The 19,672-nt window shown below is 37.4% G+C and overlaps 3 protein-coding genes across 3 annotated transcripts; all 3 read left to right on the top strand.

Annotated features, from left to right (window-relative positions):
- Positions 1-980: 980 nt before the first annotated feature.
- MONOS_7498 (uncharacterized protein) lies at positions 981-2,570 on the top strand (the record flags this gene model as incomplete). Its single annotated transcript, XM_067877828.1, has 1 exon — positions 981-2,570. The coding sequence occupies one exon, from the start codon at positions 981-983 to the stop codon at positions 2,568-2,570; it is 1,590 nt and encodes a 529-aa protein (XP_067731504.1).
- Positions 2,571-2,651: 81 nt separating this feature from the next.
- Positions 2,652-4,302, top strand: MONOS_7497 (uncharacterized protein; the record flags this gene model as incomplete). Its single annotated transcript, XM_067877827.1, has 2 exons — positions 2,652-2,752; positions 3,238-4,302. 2 exons carry the CDS (start codon positions 2,652-2,654, stop codon positions 3,950-3,952), a joined length of 816 nt encoding a protein of 271 aa, XP_067731503.1. The 3' UTR covers positions 3,953-4,302.
- An 850-nt stretch (positions 4,303-5,152) lies between these two features.
- Positions 5,153-16,938, top strand: MONOS_7496 (uncharacterized protein; the record flags this gene model as incomplete). Its single annotated transcript, XM_067877826.1, has 2 exons — positions 5,153-5,184; positions 5,560-16,938. 2 exons carry the CDS (start codon positions 5,153-5,155, stop codon positions 16,673-16,675), a joined length of 11,148 nt encoding a protein of 3,715 aa, XP_067731502.1. The 3' UTR covers positions 16,676-16,938.
- Positions 16,939-19,672: the final 2,734 nt, after the last annotated feature.

Raw genomic sequence — 19,672 nt, 5'->3', positions numbered from 1 at the left:
TTATTGTTAATAATAAAGCAAAAAATAACAACTTTCATTTTTTCAAAAATTTCAAAATAGACAGAAAAATACCCATTATTTTTTAAAAATTGTGATTATTCGCGATTTTGGTGTGATTATAACCGATGAAATTTCACTGAAAAAATGCTATATATTTTGATGCGAGAAAAAAATGTGATTATTCGCGGTCTTGATTACAACCGAGGTGATTATAACCGAGCTTCACTGTAGTTTATTCATCAAGAACTGTATTTGAATGAGATCAAGGAGATCATCCAAAATCATAGGAAACACAGAAATCTGAAAAGACTCTTATACCAATGTGCATGGGATTTTTTGAAAAATAGATTTCAATGTAACGAAGACTTAGAAGGTGCAATTGAAAATGAACTGCATTTTGAGAAAGAAGCTGCAGAATCATTGGAAGAGAAAAAAAGAGGAAAAAAAAAAAGAAGCGAAAGAAGAAATAGTTTTGACGAGATGGATTGAAATGCTGAAGTCTTTTTTCAGGAAATGCAAATTGTGGAATGAAGAGCTTGTATGCTTATCTGGATTTTTGCGAGTGTGTTTTGAGCATCAAGAGATAATAACAGTGAAATATCCGATTTGTATATTTTTTCATTTGAAGCAGGGGGTAACAGAAATGTGAAAGTTAAAGATTTGTTCAATGAGGAGCTATTGATGTTGTTTTGGAGGAGATTCTACAATTAGCATCAAATGATAAATAAACGAATGATTGTTTGTTTTTTTTGAAAAACGCTTCAAGGAAATTGAAAAGAAAGAAGGATGATGAAAATGAAAGTGCTTGAAAAGATGGAAGAAGAATGTGATCCCATTGTCAGATTGTGTATATCAAGATAAGAGGAAGGCGTAATAATAATTTTCATGTGTTTTATATTTTATTGTTTCAGTTTTCAATAATTTAAATAAATATATGGTTAAGATCATAAAGGAAAATTTTAATTTCCAAATATTGCGATATGCTTTTGTTTGTGAGCATTTTTTGCTGTGTCTACGACATCAATTGCATTGATAAGAAAGGAGATGAAGACATGCAAACAAAAAGAGAAAATGTGGATGCATTTTTCTCGAGAAATGTTAATTATTCTTCTGAAGGAATTGATTGTCTGAGTCTTAATTCTACCGCACGCTTACACGAACGTAAAGAAATAATAGAAGACGATGAAGGAAACATGGACCAAATGCACGAAAGATGCCTTGAACACTTGAGTAGAAAAACCTCTTTTTTGAATTTGGACGATTTCAGCTTGCGAAAAGAGAACGAGAAAAGAATTACTGAATATCATTCTGAAATTGCATTTAAAGCAATTCAAAGCAACAGTGAATATGAAGTTGAAGTGGATGGAGAAAACGGGATTGACAGCGAAGAATGTGGCCTATCAGGGAATATTCCATGTAAAACAATTAAAAAGGCAGTGGAGCACTGCAAGCCCGAAGGAATATTACAGATTCATACGACCGAAGATTGCAATAGATTCGATATCGAGCCAATAATAATTGATGGGCGTCACATCAAACTTGATAATGGAGACAAAAGTATAATTAGTATCAAAACAGCTTTGGACGAAAAGAAAGTGAAAAATGGTGACGCCTTGTTTTGCGTTAAAGGCAAAGGGTTTTTATACATTGGCTATGCCGATATTTGCGTGGATACAAAACGAGAAAGCGGAAGAAATCAAGGATTAATTGTTTTGGAAGGAGAAGGCTCACAAACTAAATTGGAAAAAACGAATATCAGCAATATAGAGACTGGAAATGAGCTGAGCTGCGTGCTTGTTGAATGTAAATCTGGCGAATTGATGTTTCAGAGCATAGAGATTTCACATTTTGTATCTTCCTGTGCACTGATACTTGCTGAAGCCTCTCAAAAAATTGAAAATTTCGCAATGACATTGGACTCGATCACCACGAAAAGCAAAACTCAATCGGTCTTGACTATAATGGGAGGATGCCAATCTACAAAGTTTGATGATTGCACTTTTACAAATTGCTGGTCAACTGAGCACAAGTTGGGAGGTGCGATATATTTGAAAATAACGAATAGCGAGCATCCTTGTATATTTTTTCGAATGCATTTCTTGAATTGTTCGTGCGGAAATGCAAGCGAGAACTCAGATGGGCTGAATGTTCAAGTAAATGACGAGTCAAAAGGAGGAGCAATGTTTGTTCAAGTTACAGACGAAGCTACAAAAACGCTGAACCTTGCATTGAAAGATATGAAGTTCTCGAATTGTGCAGCAGAGAAAGGGGAATATATTTGCTTTTCATTTCCAGCAGGAAGAGAACAGATCGACGAAGGTCAATTTTATTTCGAGATGGAAGGGATTTACGGGAAGAAGAATTATATATTGCTCGAAGATAGGAAAGATGGAAGAATTATTGACCTAATGGCAGACAAAGGGAATATATTGTCATACCATTCAGTGAACATCTTTGTTGGAGGCGAAGAAGCAAGCAACGAGAAAACATGCGGGCGAAAAGAAGAACCATGCTCTCAATTTATTGGCATTGCCAAGCACGAGCCATGGAAAAACTTTATGTTCATTTGATTGATTGGAAAAGTATTTGCTAGCGAGTCTTTCAATGGTTGCCAAGTTACAAAGTTTTCTTCTGTTAATGATTCCGTATCAATGCCTTCATCGAAAGGTGAACAGAGCAGAGGAACCGTTCGAATTGGAGCAAATATAAAAACCGACTTTGCACTTGCAGTGTTCGGAGACGAAATCAGCATGTTTTCATTTTTTCATTTGGATTTTGAATATCCAGACGCGATCGAAGGAGATTCGCTAACTTTGATATACGGGGAATGTGTTTTCCAGATTACAGATGTTGTATTTCGGCCTTGGTTCACTGGCTTGAAGGGTGAAAACGTGCTGGAGGAGAAGGAAAATTACTTCCATATAAGCTGATTGAATTTGGGCGAGTTACAACAGAATTTTCACGACATGTTATTTACGGAAGAAACAAAAATATCACCCGAAAAAGTCAGCGTGGGAACGATGAGGCAGCTTACAGCCTCAGAGCTTTTCGGAATGCAACAAACGAGGAACATTTGAATCAGGGAAATGAAGAGAACAATCTGTTGTGTTCGTGGGATTCAGGACTTTTATTTCTGAATAATACAGGTTCAACAGACATAAATGACAGCTCATTTATTGACATAAGCGATGGAGCAATTCTTTCATATTCATCTACGTTACATTTGTACAACTGCAGTTTCATAAACAACCATCCAATCGATACTGGCTGGGAGAAATTTCCATCTTTGCGGCACAATGTTAGAAACAATGGAGATGGGATTCTGGTGGAATCGTTGTCTCCAGGAAGTGATGGTCTTGATGGGAAGCCATTTGGAATGCTGTCTAATGAAGAAGCATCTGGAACAGCTGCTGAGAACATGGATTCATATTTCTTTTCACCCGTTTTGAAGAATGTGACGCTGAAAAGAGATGACGCCAGCAAAAAGAATGAACTTCAAAGAGAAAATGAAATTGAGAAAGAAATCGAAGCAGTTGTGCACGGGTCATATTTGTTTCCGTGTGGACTTACGTTTGAAGGGTCTAAAAAAAGGAAAAGAGAAGAAATGAAATGTTCAAATTGCCCAGTTTCTGAATACACAAATGAGACAGAAATGAAAGTGAGGATTCCTCCATCTTTATTTGAAGTTGATGATTACACATCAGTTGTTTGTCGCTTGACTTATTCGAGTGGGATTATTAATGGAGAGAATAAGCATTCTACAAATGTCATCTTGGTAAAACAGAAGAAAGACGATCCAAATGCAATGCCCACTTCGCATCTTGTTGCAATCATTGTTTCTTCAAGCGTTTTTTCTATTGTTGTGGTGGTGATTGTTATTGTGAGTGTTATGTGCGTGATTAGAAACAAAAAGCGAAAGCAATACAAAGAGATTAAGGATACAGTTCATTGATTTGAAATATGTAAATTCTTTGCGTTTCTGTTTGTTTGTTTGTTTGTTTGTTTGCTATCGTAATATATATGTATGTATATGCAAATTTTTCCTGTTTTCATTTTTATTATCGAGAAATCTCATGAGATTTCACAAATGACTGAATATGTTATAAAAGTTAGTGTTTTAAAAGTTAAAAATATTTTTCTTTTATAGTTTTTGTTACCTAACAACAACAAGAGTCTTTATTATTGTTTTGTCCTCACATGTTTTCTTTCATCTTCAATCTATTTTTTCTTTTTTTAAAAAGAATGATAAATTTCAATATTTTTATTATCTTTCAAATTTTTGTAATTTATTTGAATTTTTTTACTCTTCCAATAGATTTTATTTTTCTTATAACACACCAAAAATCATTCTAAGTCGAAAAACTTTCGAACGAAATCGAAATATTATTTGAAATAACATTTGCTTGTATATTATATTCTGGTGAAGTCAAATATTCTTCTTCTTCTCTCTTTCTCTTTCTCTTTCTCTCTTTCTCTCTCTCTTTTTTTTTTTTTTTTTTTTTTTTTTTTTTTTTTTTTTTTTTTTTATTGTAACGTGAAAGTTTTTATCACGTTCATCAGAAATCCAAAAGAGCATGTCAGAAGTCAGCACGTCACCCAGGGCTAGAATGAATTTTATGCAAAGACTTGAATTAACATCAAATAATAAAAACGAGTCTTCTTTGAAAGAAATATTTAATTAAGGTTACAATCAAAAATTAAAAACTGGTGGGTTTTGAGTTATGACAACTGTTAATCGAATAGAAACAGTTTTGTCCGTTACAAAAGATGAAAATCTAGAAAGAGTATTGCGTGTGTAGCTTTTAGATTGTTTTATAAGAACAATATTTATATTTCTCCGAATAGAGAAATTTCTTGTACCCGCTTTAGAGTTACTTGGTATTTCAAAATTATTCCATTTATACGTTTAATTCTTTCCTCTTTAGACTCCACAAATGGAGACGAGCAAAGAAGAACCATTGCATTGCTCTCAACAATTTTGAAGAGAGTAAAATCTTATCCAAGCGTCAAATTATCACATAATACATTAGGAAACTTATTTATCAAAAATAAATCTGCTCTTGTTCGAAATTTTGCATTGCTGTTTTTCGATGTTTGCACATCAAGGTCAAATCCAAATGAATTACCTCAAATTCTTGAAGAAGTAATTGGAATGCTTGAATCTGCAACAACAATAATTCAAAGGTATGCAATTGCGAAAGCATTTTTGCGCAGCATCCAAAGCGATTCACTTTGCTTTTCTTTGGATGAATGGATAAAGCAATGCCCTTCAATCAAAGGTGAAGCAAGCTCCACACACAATTTTTCCACTAAATTCTTGCTTCTAATATCTCTATGTGAGAATATCTTATTTCTACCTCCAAATGTAACAACTCCTGAGGAAGCAAATCACATATCATCAGAAGTATTTTTTGCAATTTGCGCTCCATTGAAGAAACCTGTTCCTGATAGTCTAATCATTCTACAAAAAAAATGCGTTACTTTCTTTCAATCATCGCTTTTTTCGAAGGAGACCAATGTATTTCGCTTTTCTTTTATTCCGCTTGTTGCTTATGCAAGTACAATTGAAGAAGATGGAAGAGGAAAGCTATTGAAGTGGCTCAATGAGCAGAACGCAGCGTCTTTTATTGGACAAGAAAATTATCAAGAAGAAAGCGAAGACAATAGTTTGGAAGATGGTTTGGATCAGCCATCATCTCCACTCTTGTCCTCATCTTCGTCTTCGAGAACAGCTTTTCCATCAAAAACGTTAAAATCACAAACATCTTCAATTGCCTCATTGCTGGCCGAGAGAAAGATGCATGCAAAGCGGCTTCCAACACCAACAGAAATTATTTTGAATGTTATTTCGCGTCTGATCGACTTGTGCTGCAACAGGCCTCTTTGGATGAGCGGGACAGAAGCTGTTCTCAACCGCCAACGTGCTGCACTTCCTGGATTGTGGCTTGCCGACACAACTCCATCTTCCATCATTTTTATGCTTTCTCAGAACAGGTATGCATCCCCCGCTGTGATCGACACTGCCCTCAAGTCGCTCCATCCTCTGATTGATGCTCTCTCTGACATTTATCACTACAGCTCGTCGCATCTTCCGCAGCCAAATGCGTCTCCACTCCCGTTCTATCCACCGCTTCTGATTCCTTATCTGATTAAACTTGTTCTCGAACGATCTCTTTTTGGCACAATGCTGTCAGCCCCGCCTTGCCTCTCGTTCTCAACAAAGGCAGATTCAACTGGCATTGTTCCATCTTCACAAACTCACTTTTCTCCTCTTCCAAGTGCATATTCGGCTACTCTCCTTTCGTCACATCCAGAACTCAAGATAAATGCATTCAAAGCTGAAACCATTGAAAATGCCTCAGATTCCTCATCTCCTTCTAATTCCTCAGCATCGCCGTCTTCTGCTTCTTCATCATCAGTTCTCTGTTTGGCCATATACAATGATTTCAGACAACAAGAGCCAATCATTTTTCAGCCAGAGCTTCTTCCAAAGTTCGACGCTTGCTCAAGTAAATCTGCTCCAACTGGGCAGCTTTTGACACTCAAACAACTCAATTCCATTTTATCTTTGGAAGCTAACACATCTCAGAATCATTTGAAACATGTTTCTTCTTCTTCTTCTTCTTCTGTCTCTGCCTCTTCTCCCAATTCAACTTCTTCCACTCCATTCGTATTTTCGCTCTCAATGAATTCGTCTCCTTCATCCCCTCTTTCACTCACGCCTGCTCTCCACCGCTCAGCCATGCGCATTGCCCAGAAGCTGGTGCATCTGAGCCATCGTCTTTCGTCCCCCGAGTTTTCTTCTGCTTTGCACACTCTTCTCACACAGGTCGTCGCACTTTTTGCTCCTTCTCCTCATCTCTCGTCTGCCCTCGATCATCTGCTCGCTGCTGCATCTAATCCACACACAGACAACAACAGTCAGATCTTCGCAGCTGACTGGCCAGCGTCTCTTTTGAATTCTGTATCTTCAGCAAACACACAGAAAACAAGCGCCTCTTCACCATCTTCAAACAAAGCTGCTTTGAAGATTGCGGTTTTGCCTCTGTTTGAGAGCATTCAGTACGAAGTGATCCATTCTCTGTATCGAAGTGTCTCTTCTGCGTTTCCACAGCGCCAAAATGCCGCTCAGCAGCCTCAGCAGGCGATGAATGCGATGCTCTTCGGAGCTACTGAGCCAGCCACCCTACCAACAGCTCTGCAGGCGCATATGGTGTTCTTGAGAGACACAGCACTTTCATTGACCTCTTCGCTCATTGAAGCTGACACAGATGAGCTTGTATCATCACTTGTTAGAAGTGACACACATTCAGTTCAGCAAGTTAATGTTCATTCATGCTGTGAAGATGATCAAACTGCTTCTTTGAATAAAGAGCTAACTTGTCCAGCTTCCCATCCATCGCTTTCTCTGTCTGTGCTGTCTGTGATGCTGCATATGCTTGGAGATTCAGCAGATTCGTCTTCGGCCCTGTCTTCTTCACCGTCGGCGGTTGCCTTTCTGGACACAATTGTTGCATCTCTCTCTTCAATCACACAGAGAATAAACGAACAGCACCTTGAATCTGAAGATGTTTCCATGTTTCTCCATCAAATGAAAATTACTCAAAAGCAAACAACATCTTCTTCAACTTTGCCTATTCTATTTAAGCCTTCTTATGTCACTGTTATATCCTCCCTCCTTCTGCGATGTCTAACCAGCACTTCTTTCGCTTCCCCCTCTTCTTCTTCTTCCTATTCCTCGTCACACACTCAAGGCTCATCCAAAACATATCAATCATCCTTCAACATTCTCTGTGCTCCTTCCACTCGCCTGTGTCTTCTGCGCCTTTCTGTTTCTCTCCTTCCAGTCATTTCATCGCCATTCGCTTTTCTTATTTGCCTGCTTTGCGCAGCTGATGCCGATGGTACTGTTAGAGAAGAGGCCAAAAGTGGACTGCAGAGTTTGCTGCAGAGAAGATGGAGAGCTCTGAAGGAAATCGCTCAAAGCTCAAATATTTCCTCAGTTTCAGACAATTCAAGCACATCAATGAAGCAATATAACAAATGCCTTCCGCCTTTCAATTTTGCCTCGGCGAGTGTCATTTTCGGCTTTTGTCTGTTTTGCGACAGCACTTCTTTCTGGGCGCTTCCGCCGGGTGTTGTTCTGCCTCGTCTGCCGCAGGAATGTCTGTTTGATGTGATTGTGCTGTTGAGGACGCTGCTCAGACAAGACGAGACATTTGTTGATCATTTGGAGAGGAGACAGAAAATAGAAGCGGAGAAAAGGTTGATGTCAAATGATGAAGGAAGTGCAAGAAAAGCAGATGCAATGAATAAAGATCAAACTTCATGTGATGTTTCAGACTCTGAAAAATCAAGCACAAAAATGACTGACGTTTCTGTGAAAGGAGTTTCGAATCATAGCGAAAAAGAAGTGACTGATAAAACAGAGGGAATAATGAATGAGATGCTTCCTCTTGTTTCCATCTCTGATCTTTCAAATCCCTCTCGTTTTGAGTCATTTTCTCGATTTTTGTTTTCGATCAACCAATTTCCAACAGAAATAGCATCAGAAGGCGAAAGCCACACTCACATAGCCACTTCATTGAGTCTTGTTTCATATCTTTTCATTCTGCAGCAGGCTCTCTTTTCTAAATCTTCTTCTCGTTCACAGCACCCTCTCAGCCAACATCCTTTCTATGCTTCTTTTATTAAATCACTTCAAACTGCTTTATCTTCTTCATCGTCTTCTTCTGCTTCTTCAACAGATATAACTACAGCTGTTTCTTTGCCTATCTCCTGGCCAGAAGCTCTGACTCCAATTGCAACCACTTCAGAAAACAGCTCATTCTTCCTTTCATCTTCGTATTCACTCACTTCATCTGACCACACTTCCACTCTTCTTCTTCATTCAGCTGCAGTCGAAGCATCTGCAGCGTTGAATGAAGTATTTGCCTCGCTTTTCTCGTGCATCAGCCCATTTGAGCTATTTTTCAATCAATTCTCATCTCTTCAGCAGCATACATCAACTTGCGAGTGGCAAAAGAATGCATATTCTCATTTGATGCTGATAAACAAATTCCCAAACACTTCCAACTCATTGAGCTCTCAAAAATGCGCTGTGGAAGCTCCCTTTTCACAGGCGGTTCTTTCTGTGATATCTTCACTCAATTCTCGGCACACACAGAAAAACATAGTGAAACTGCTTTCAGTCAATTTGGGATATTCTTTGGTGATCGGCGCATTGGCAAGGACGTCTTCTCCTTCAGAAGCAACCGAATTCTGCTGGAGCTGGTTTACAAACACGTTTGCTGTTGCAGGCGCTTCTTCTGAGCTGAGTGTGATTTCACCTGAGATGATTGTGCCAGCCAGCATTGTTGCTGCCTTCTTGACTCGAAAACTTCCTCCTCTGAATGCTTCCGCCAAAGGCAGTTTAGAAAACAAAGCTCAATTTCAGAATGAGCATTCGTTTGAGCCTGCGAAACTTGTTTCTCTTTTTATGCGGCAGCTGACAACAACTCTTCGCTCTGTCTTGCAGAATTCATCAGCAAGCCACCAGCAATCTTCCATCAGAGCAAATGATAGTTCATCATCATCTTCTTCTTCTTCCTCCTCCTCCTCTTCAACTTCTTTGGCATCATTTCATTCTTCTGTCCAAGTCATCTGCGACGACTGCGATGCGCTGGCTCTTCTGCTGGACACACACACCGCTGGCGAGTGGCTGTGGAAAGGCGTCACTCAAATTGAGCGTTCCTCGTCTGCCAAGCCTTCGCAAATGCCGCTCTTTCCAACGCTCATCTTGACACTCGGAAATTGCATCCAGAATAAAGAGGCTGTGATCGTGGCACATGCGCTGGGCACTCTGCGATCGCTGCTCATTTTCCTTCTTCATCGCGAGCTGGCCAGCTCAAAAGAAGAACAATCAGAAGGACGTGCTGTTAATGAATTCAGTGATTCAACGTATTCGATTTTCTCGCATGTCAGCTCTTTGCTTCTTTCGATTGCTCCGACAATGCATGACTACGGGATTTTGATGATGGTTGGGGAGTTGCTTTCTTTGATTGCTGTATCATTAGCTGCGTCTTCTCCTTCTCTTTCCTTCTCTCCTCCTTCTTTGCTTCCACTAATTCTCTTTGACACACCAAACTGCTCACTTTCATTGGGGCAATGCAAAAAGTTACCTGAAAGTGTTCTTCATCAGTCGTGCGATATGATTGCGGAAGATACATTTGAAAATTCATTCACAAATCATTTCATGGCTTCCTCTCAGCAAAAATTTGAATCATCAGCTCTTCATAAATCTCAAGATATCTCTTCTTCTTCTTTATCATTTTCTTCAAACACACAAAGCTCTCCCTCAGAACATTCACATCATCTTTCTTTGTCCTCTTTTGTTGGCAGTTGTTTATCATTGTACACATCTCAAACAGCTACTCGCCAGTCAAAACGTGCTGCTGTTGTTATCTTGCTCTTTCTCTCTCGTTTTTCACAAGTTCTCTGCAAAGCCATGACTCAGCCAAAAATGAAAGTTGATGGCTCTGAGCCATCTTCTGAAGGTGTTTCAAGTTTGGATGAAGCAAAATCTCCGAAATCTGAACAATGTTCTCCAAGTGAAATTGCACAAGGAACAGATAACTTGGATAAAGAATGTGATTGCGAACAGACGAAATCAGATTCGAAGTCAAATTCTCCAATGCATTCATCATCTTCTTCTCCTTCATCGAAAAAGCCATTGAACTCAAGTCAAGCAGCAGAAAGCTTAAATTATTCAGAAGTGTCGACGATGTTCCCAATAATACCTGTTTTTGTGATCTTTGCAGAATGTCTTGGGAAGAATGACAGCATTCTTCAAGAAATTGCAGTGAAAGGTATCGAATTATTGGCTTCTTCTGTTTATGATGACGATGAACAAGAAAATTCTAACAAAGATGAGACTAAAGTTTCAAATGAGAAAAAAGAAAGAGAAAAGAAGAGTTTAGTGCATTCAAAGCAAAGTGAGACTGATGCGAAGCCAACAAAACTCAAAGAACAGATTTCTCTGATGTTCATTCAGTGCCTGACAGATAACAGAAAGATACAGATGGAAAAAGCAGATGGTGATTCAGGGGCAAATCCCTCGCGTTCTCCTTCATCCTCTCCATTTGGCAGTTCCTGGTCATCGCACAACCAGCAGCGATCAGGAAGTTTTGCCGTGACATCGTCGCAGATGATAATATCGTCTCCATCGGAGCGGTTGAAGCTGTACCGCGAAATGGCAGAGGTGGCAAACGACTTTGAGCGGCACGATGTTCTCTTTCTTCTGCTGGACCTGTTGAAGCAGAGCGGCCTGTGGATGACTCGCGGGATGCGGCGGATGATTCATTCAAACGGCACACTCGACACTTTAGCAGCTGAAGAGCGAAATGACAAGAAATTGAAAGGACGCAATGGACACAGCAAGCGAAGAGAACAGAATGTTGCGAGTGTCGAATGCTTAAGCGGCACTCCCCACAAAGGCGACGAAAGCGAAGAGAACGAAGGAAACGAAAGATGGACACATGACTCAAACTCTTCAGACACGTGGAAGGACTCCGAATTTGGGCATTTTGGAATGGGTGCGTGGTTCAGCACTGCCAATCAGAGCTTGCTTTCAAACGGAATTCTTGGCTCTCTCATTCCATCTGCTAATTCTTCTAAATCTTCTGATAATTTAAAAACATTACGTGATTCTTGTGAATCTTCAAAGGACGATGCTTCACACACAAAGGCTGATAAGGATTCATCGATGGATGCAGATTCTCTGATTCCTCGTTTGTTCCTCCTCCGATTTGACAGAAATGAACGCATCCAAACTGCATTCAACGATTTTTGGAACTTCTTTTCAGAGCAGTTTGAAACAACATTAAATCAGACGTTTGGCTCATCGATTGCATCTTCGAGTGCTCTGTTCTCTGAAGCCTCAAGTTCACACCACTCATCTTCAGCAGCATCTTCTGAAGGAGCATCTTCTTCGTCTGGAACAGTTTCTGATAACATGTCAAAGAAGAAAGTTGGCCACACTCATCTTTCTTCTTTTGTAGCTGCTGTGTTCTTCCCTACCATTTCTCGTTTTCTGACTTATTCGCTTCTCTCTGAAAAGGCTCGGGTTGTTGAAGCTGCTGCAAAAGGATGGTCTGCCCTTCTTCTTCGTACTGTCACCCTTCCGCCTCAGCTCCTCCTTCGCGCTGTTCGAATTCAGCAGAAATTTGCTGATTCTGCTCATTTGAACGTTTCCAGTGAAAACATTCGCACAACAGAAGATTATGCTAATTCGCGCTTTCATCCCCAGTCGTTTTCTCCTCTTTCTCAGATTCTTTTCCTCGATTCTTCTTTTCCTTCTCTCATCTTTAATGTTATCTCCGTCCTTTCATCGCCTCCTGCTCAATTCATCAGCAGTCCTTCTGTTTTGACTGCGCTGTGGTCGCTTCTAAAGAGAATTGGAGCTGTTATCACTTCTCTCACTTCGCCTTCTGATTCTTCCAATCCATTTCGCAATCGATCAACTTCAAGTCATTCTGAGAAGCATAAAGGCGATGGGCATAGTTTTGGTGTATCTCTCAACCCATTTGGCGAGCTTAATCAAGGGTTTACAGTGGACTTTGATGAGAATCCGCCTGTTGGATTGGTATCAAGAGAAGAAGCAGACACAAACTCTATGTTTTTCATCTCTTTCTTCACACGTTTTATTGATGCTGCTTGCGGAGAAGAGCTTGAACGAAATCTTCAGAAGGAAAAACATCTAATGAAAGACGCTTTCACTATTGAAGAACAAAATGAGCAGAATGAAAGCGAAAGCTGGAGTCAGAAAAAGGCACTGATAGAATTTGCTCGTGTTCGATCATTCGCAGCAGAACATGGGATGGCTTTAGGAAATCATTTGGAATCATTTCGTTCAATTCATTTCGGATCTTTATATTCATCATCATCGTCTTTGTCATCATTTAATTCCTCTTCTTCTGCATCCTCTTCTTCATCCTCTCAATCAGGCACTCACAATTCACAATCTGATTCACTTTCTCAAAGTGTCCTTGGACTGTTTGGATTACAGACAGTATCTTCTCTGTTCAGCAGAGTTTCCATTTCATCTTTATGCTCTTCTCCTCAGGCAGCTGCAATGACTTACACAGCTTTGAGCCATTCTCTTCTTCTCTTCTCTCTTCCTTCTACAATCAGAACACTTCTATCTCAGTCAAATATATTTGGTGATTCTGCTTTTGGATCATCGTCAATGACACCGCTTTTGGAAACGATCATGTCTTCATTGCGTGGTGGATCACTGAACATTCCAGGAATGGGAGCAATGTTTGGTGGAGGTGCAAATAATAATTCTACAGCAGGCAGTGGAATGAATTCATTTGTGGGTTCTGCTTTGGATCAAACGATGAGCGCAATGCGAGGTGTGCCAGTGCAATCTGGCTCAGTTGGTGCTCGTGTGCTTGGACTCAACGAAAACACCTTTGAGGAAGATGAAAAGGAAAAAGAGAAACTGAAAATGGGAGATTCCGATAGTCATATGTTTGATGAATCTTCTGAACAAGAGAGAAATAAACGAGCTGTCCGATCAATAGGAAATGTAGTTATTCGTAAGGGATTGCTTTCTTTGAAGCGATTTGCAAGCAAAGCAATGCTTCAACCATCAACACTTTCATCTGTTTCCTCCTCTGAGACTAATTCAACAAATAATGCGTCATCTTCCACTAATTTTGAATCAGTCTTTCTCAAAAGCGAACTTGCCCGTCAAGATTCGCTCGACCAAAACAAAGTTGTCCAAGCACTTGTATCGCTTGTCATACTGAGCTTGAAAAAGTCTTCACAAGCACGCAGCGAACAGTCTCAGCCAAGCTCATCGCAACCATTTGATCTCTTTCAGTTCTTGGGACAACGCTCTCAGAGCACAACTTATGGCTCAAGCGAAGCCTCGTCAATCTATGGAACAACTTCTACATCTGCCGTTGTTCCTTCGTCAAGCAGTGCTTCTGCTTCGGCAAGCCGAATTGGGGAGTCAAACTCGAATTCACCTTCGTCTTCTTCGCATATCAACAAGGGGTTACTATCTACACTTTCCTTTATTGATTGCCTAACTTCTCTATTCTGCTTATCCGCTGATTATGTCTCTTCGGCTCCGAGGATATTTACCGCATTATCCAATCGATTTTTATCGCTTGATCGTTCGTCTGTGAATTGGAGCGAATGTGATCACTTGATTTCTTCTGCCATCAGGGCTACTGGGATCTCTCCTTCTTCTCTTTCTCATTCAAACATTCCACTTTCATATCTCCTCCCTCCACTCCTAAGGCTTGCTTCTGTAGTTCCATTTGAAGTGACTGAAAAATCCCTACTCAAGCCTCTTCAAGTTCTTTTGTTGAATACACTTCATCCTGAATATATGAGGAAAACAATCGTTTTGAGTCGTTTGTGTTTGTCAGAATTAAGTAAGTTGGATTTGGAAGAAAGTAATAGAAAGACAAACGTTTTGTGCAAGATGTGCAGTTCTTCGTTGCTTCCATTGGTCTTTATTATTGAAACAGGAACCAGAAACACCACAGCAAAGGAATGTGGACTTGTTGCGGATGTTAAAAGGAGGCAGTTGAGTTCTCACTCTCCACAATCTTCTTCCAATGGATCCGATGCTTCTTCTTCTTCAAGGGCAGGTGGAAGCGATAATCATGGATTTAACGAAGGTGGTGATGAACTTGATGCATCTGAAAGGGTGTCACAATTGCTTTCAAGTCGCTTCGAATCACTTCGTGAAGAAGCACATTCATTGCTTGAAGGAGAAAAGCAGATGCACGGATTCTATTTTTCTGATGAAAGATATTTGCTTACGGGAAGCGGAGATCAGAAAAAGAAAAGTGATTCTATTCCTTTGCAGATTTTGAATGCCTTTCTCAATGATATCGATGTTCTTTTAGAGAACAAGGAAGACAAACGAGTGGTGAGATGGGGAGGCCGTTCTCTAATGCAGATAGTTGTGTCTATTTCTTTACACAATATGCAAAACAATCAAAATGAAAGTATTGGCCAAGCGCAGAAGACAAATGCAGATTTTAGAAATGATGATAAAGAAGATAAGGAAAAAACAGAAGTGAAAACACTTTTTAAATCATTGAAGCCTCTTGATCAACAAGTGTTTGCAGCTTCTGGGAGCTCTTCGATTTTGACTCTTTCTCAATATTATTCTGCTCATTCAATACTAACTGATGCTCAAACTCCATCTGTCGATACAATCGTATCTGCTCTTGTTTTGTTTGGATCTTCAGAAGATTCTTCGCCAGTTACAAGTTGTATTTGCTCTTTGTCTCCCATGCTTCTACGCTCTCTTGTTCAAGTTATTGAAGGAAAGCCATTTGAAGGGAGGCATGAATGCATAGTTGCATTGATAGTTTTAGCAATCTCAATTGGGATACCTCTTATTTCAATTCCTTCCAACAAAGTTGACATTCAGTCCTCTTCAACGATATGTGAGACCTCATCGATAATTGATCCATCATCGATTACTAACTTTGCAAAGCAGGATTCAACAGCAAAAGAATCTGTAGAAAAATCAAAGAGCAGCATATCACTCGTTTCGCTTATTTCTTTTGTGATGAATCAAATTGAAAGAGGACCAATCCCTCAGCGCCTGTCAATTATGAATCATGCTGCACCTTTTATTTCACGCATTTTGTGCTCGCTGACTTCATCATTTGGTTCAACTCCATTGTTAAAAATTCATTGTCGCATCTCTACGGAACAACTTATGGAGATAGAGGAGGAATTGTTCAAAAAAGGAGAAAAGATGTTGATGCCTTATTTTGGACAAGAGGAATTAAGCTCAAGAAGAACAAAATGCTGCTGCGACGAGAAAGAATCTGATAGGTTTTCAAATGAAAAAGATAATGAATTCATTCAGAACGTTGCTTCTCTTTCAGCTCAAATACCTGTTGCTGGACTCGATCTAATCATCAACGTTGTTCCATTCCTTGTGTCTATTTATCCTATCCATTCAATAAACAAAGCTAGCGAGTTGCTGCCTGCTTCTCAATTGAATCGGCTGATATCTCTCATTGACATTGTTGTGGCAGCTGCCAGCGCGTTGCCAATCCCAGAGCGTCTCTCTTGTATCATATCGTTATCACATATTCTTTCTTCAATTAGAGAAAATACGTTAGTTCTTGCATCTCTCTCTCTTGTGATATTTAAAAAATCAGATTTGGATCCGATGCAATTATGTACACATCACAAAAGCTTTGGTAGTTTCAGTGTTATTTCCTCGATGACTACTCTTTTAGCATCGTGCATTGCTCATAGGCAGCACGATCTGCTGATCGCGTCCTTCAATCTTTTAAACACTCTTTCAGTTATTGTTGGAGGCATTTTCAGCATGGCAAATTCGATGTCAAAGAAGGACCCTCAATTATCCTCAACAAGTGAAGAGACAAATGAAGAAGAAAAAGAAAAAATGGAATTTTTGGAAGAATTGCAAAATTGCTCAGACCTTCTTTCAATTTGTGAAGATGAAATATTCATTTCTGATCATTCTATAAAAAACACAATTTCATCAATTCTTGAATCTTCATGGGGATCTGATCCTGCAATTAAGTCTTCATGTGACAATCTTATTTTTTCGATGCGTTTGTCTTTGATTGAAAAGAGATCATTTTTAAAGAAAAGAAGCGAGAAAGAGAATTCAAAATGAACTTTTCAATATTGATTTGGAATAATTGTTGAATATGATTAATTTATAGAAGTTTTCATTTCTATTGATCGAAATGAAGTGATTTTTTTTTTGAACTAAAAAAATTATTTGATCGCTTTTCAAATGGTTTGTATGTTCGATGACAACTAATTTTTGAATTAAGTTGGCTTTGCAATAGTTTTTCAACATAAAAATTATGGATTTTTTTTTCAAATTTTTGATTTCATTTATTAAATATTCACAAAATAATGAGAGTAACAAAATCTTTTTTCAATATTGCAGCAAAAAGAAAAGTTAGCATTTGCAAAATGGAAATTTTGTGCTTTTCTAATCAGTTGAAAAAATAAGCTTGTGCAGAACTTTAAAGTTTCATTCTAAACAAATGAGATGTTGTAATATATCAATCAAATCAAATTATTGTATTTGGATTTCTTTCATTACAAAAAAACAGAAATAACATTCAATTATGATTAGTAATTTCATAAGAAAATTCAATCTTTGTATTTTTGAATAATAATCGTTTCTTTGGTCAAAGAGAAAATATTAGCCATGGAGATATTTTTCAATCAAGATCGATGATTTTGTTACTAACTTTTCTTCAGTTTTCATTATTCAATAAACAAATTGGAAGCAGATCCCTAGTTTTTATTTGTTGAAAAAGACCACTAGTGTCAAAACCGGGACGTTTTATTAAACATGTAATCACTAATTGAACTGAACAGTGCATTTTTTTTTCCATTTTCTAGAATGTTCCTTTTGCGATTCTCAAATGTTGAACAATAATGGATAGAAACCATTGAATGTTTTTGTTTTAGCGATTTCAAAACAGACAAAATGATTGTGCAGCATTCAAACAAAATAGAAAAACTCAAAATTGTCTTTTTGAGCATTGCAAATTCTTCTGAACAACTATAAATTAAAGATCCACATCAAATCAAACCAATGATCAATGGTTTCCCATTTCATTATTCATCTTTGTCTTCTTTTAATTACTTATGTTTTTTCAAATAAAATTTTCATTGGATTTTTTATCTTTTGAGGAGATTATTTAAAATTCGCATCTTGTTCCAATGCCAACATTTTTCACCCTTGCAGCTGTCTAACGTTTATCTTTTCCCTTGGTTTTGGTGATTGATTCTTTTTATTCATTTTCTTTAAATGAATTCTCATCATCGAAAATAATATCCAACATTCGTCCATTTTCAATGTCTTTTCATCCGGAAAAGAATTTCCTTCATTCACAATTGAAATTATCACTTTTTTTATTGTGTTCATGTTCTATTCTCATCAAACTTTGAATCTCCAGGATCTTCCAATTGCTTCTTTATTTGTGCCATGCTGTTGTATAGGATATTCAGCTCTCTTTAAAAGTCCTCAGTATCTTCAAAGCAACTTGATTTTGATACTGCAGGTTTTTCAAATAAATTCGTTTTTTTATTCATTCTCTTTGGTTGTGAAATTTTTTGTTTGAAGTTCAGAAGATGACTCAATTTCCTTTTTTTGAATATGATTTGTTTTGATGATTCAGAAACTCGAGGTTGAACTTCAGTTGTTGTTATTTGCCAAACGCTCGTTTTGAAAAAAAGACATTCTGATTGTCGAAGGTTGAATTGCTTTCACATTATAATGATTGTTTTTTGAGTTTGTTGCTGAATATCATGTTAACATTTAAGCTTGTTTAACATTATTTGAAAATGAATCTTCTGAAAAAACAGATCAGAAACATGCATATATCTATTATGGTTTTTATGATTTGAATGAAACAAAAAATAATTCAAAATCGAATAACTTTCAGCCAAAGTCGAAAAACTTAAGCAAAATCGAAAGCTCGAAAAACTTCAAATTTGCAAAAAGAACAAAATAATCAATAAAAATCAAAAAATATTGTTATTGTTGAAATATCAATGACATTTTTTTGGATACAAGTTTTTTCATCTCTTTTCCGATATGCTTTTGTGCTTCCTTTTGTTCAATTGCAATTTTTAAAAACATGAGAGGAATTCTGACATTATTTATCTCATTTCAATTGAAAGTTCAATTATTCACAGAAAATTTGCCAAAGATTATAAAAATTATGAACCAATTTTCTGAAAAATGATGGATACAGTATTGATTTTCAAATTACGGTTTTTTTTTTTTCAAAATACTCATTTCTCATAGAAGGAAACAAATATTCATAATATTGTTTTCAGTTCATTTTTAAATTTGTTTTGGTTCGAATTTATTTTTATTTGCAGAAAACAACAACACAAACATTGAGAAAAATATGTTCCGAAATAAAAGAAAACTTTTATTCCTCACCTTTATTCTCTTTATTTTTCGTTTGTTTTTTTGGAGAATTTTCGATTTCGATTGCAAGTTTTTCGACTTTGAATAATTTTTGGTGTTATATTAAAATTTTTTTTCAAATATTCATCGATTTTCTGTTCACACTTTCGTAACTTTTCAGAAATGGATATAATATCATTATTAAGGTTTTGTTTCTATTTCAGTGAAATTAAAAAGGTGGGAATAGAAATTTGATGAAAATATGAAATTTCTTTTTTTATTATAAAATAAAACAAAAGAAAGTTTACAAAAAAACTTATCCATTTTATTAATAAAACTGTTACTAGTATTTCATTTTCCGAATTTTATTAGAACTTTCTATATTTTCCAAAAAAAATGTTTTATCATAAATGGATTTTTATTGAAATTTTAATAAACATTTCTGAAAAAAAAATAAACTTTTTCCATTCAATTTTCGAAAGAATTTGTACTTCGAAAAGCACACTTTTCATAAATTCAATCATGAGACAAACAAATGGTTGGAATATCATTGAAAAAGCGATAGATTTCATAAAAAGCAAAAATGTCAAAAATATTTTCTGATGATTCACAACAAAATTTGTGTTTGACGTTTCACAGAAACATTCAACATTAGAACATTTTCTTATAAAAAACGACAGGAGATGATTGATCTTCAAAAAGTCAAATAGCAAGGTAATTTTCAATAAC

The sequence above is a fragment of the Monocercomonoides exilis genome (assembly GCF_001643675.1).
Source record: "Monocercomonoides exilis strain PA203 chromosome Unknown scaffold11-1913109, whole genome shotgun sequence".
Taxonomy (NCBI): Eukaryota; Preaxostyla; order Oxymonadida; family Polymastigidae; genus Monocercomonoides; species Monocercomonoides exilis.
Note: the sequence above shows the minus strand (reverse complement) of the source record. Positions and strands in the feature narration are given on the sequence as shown.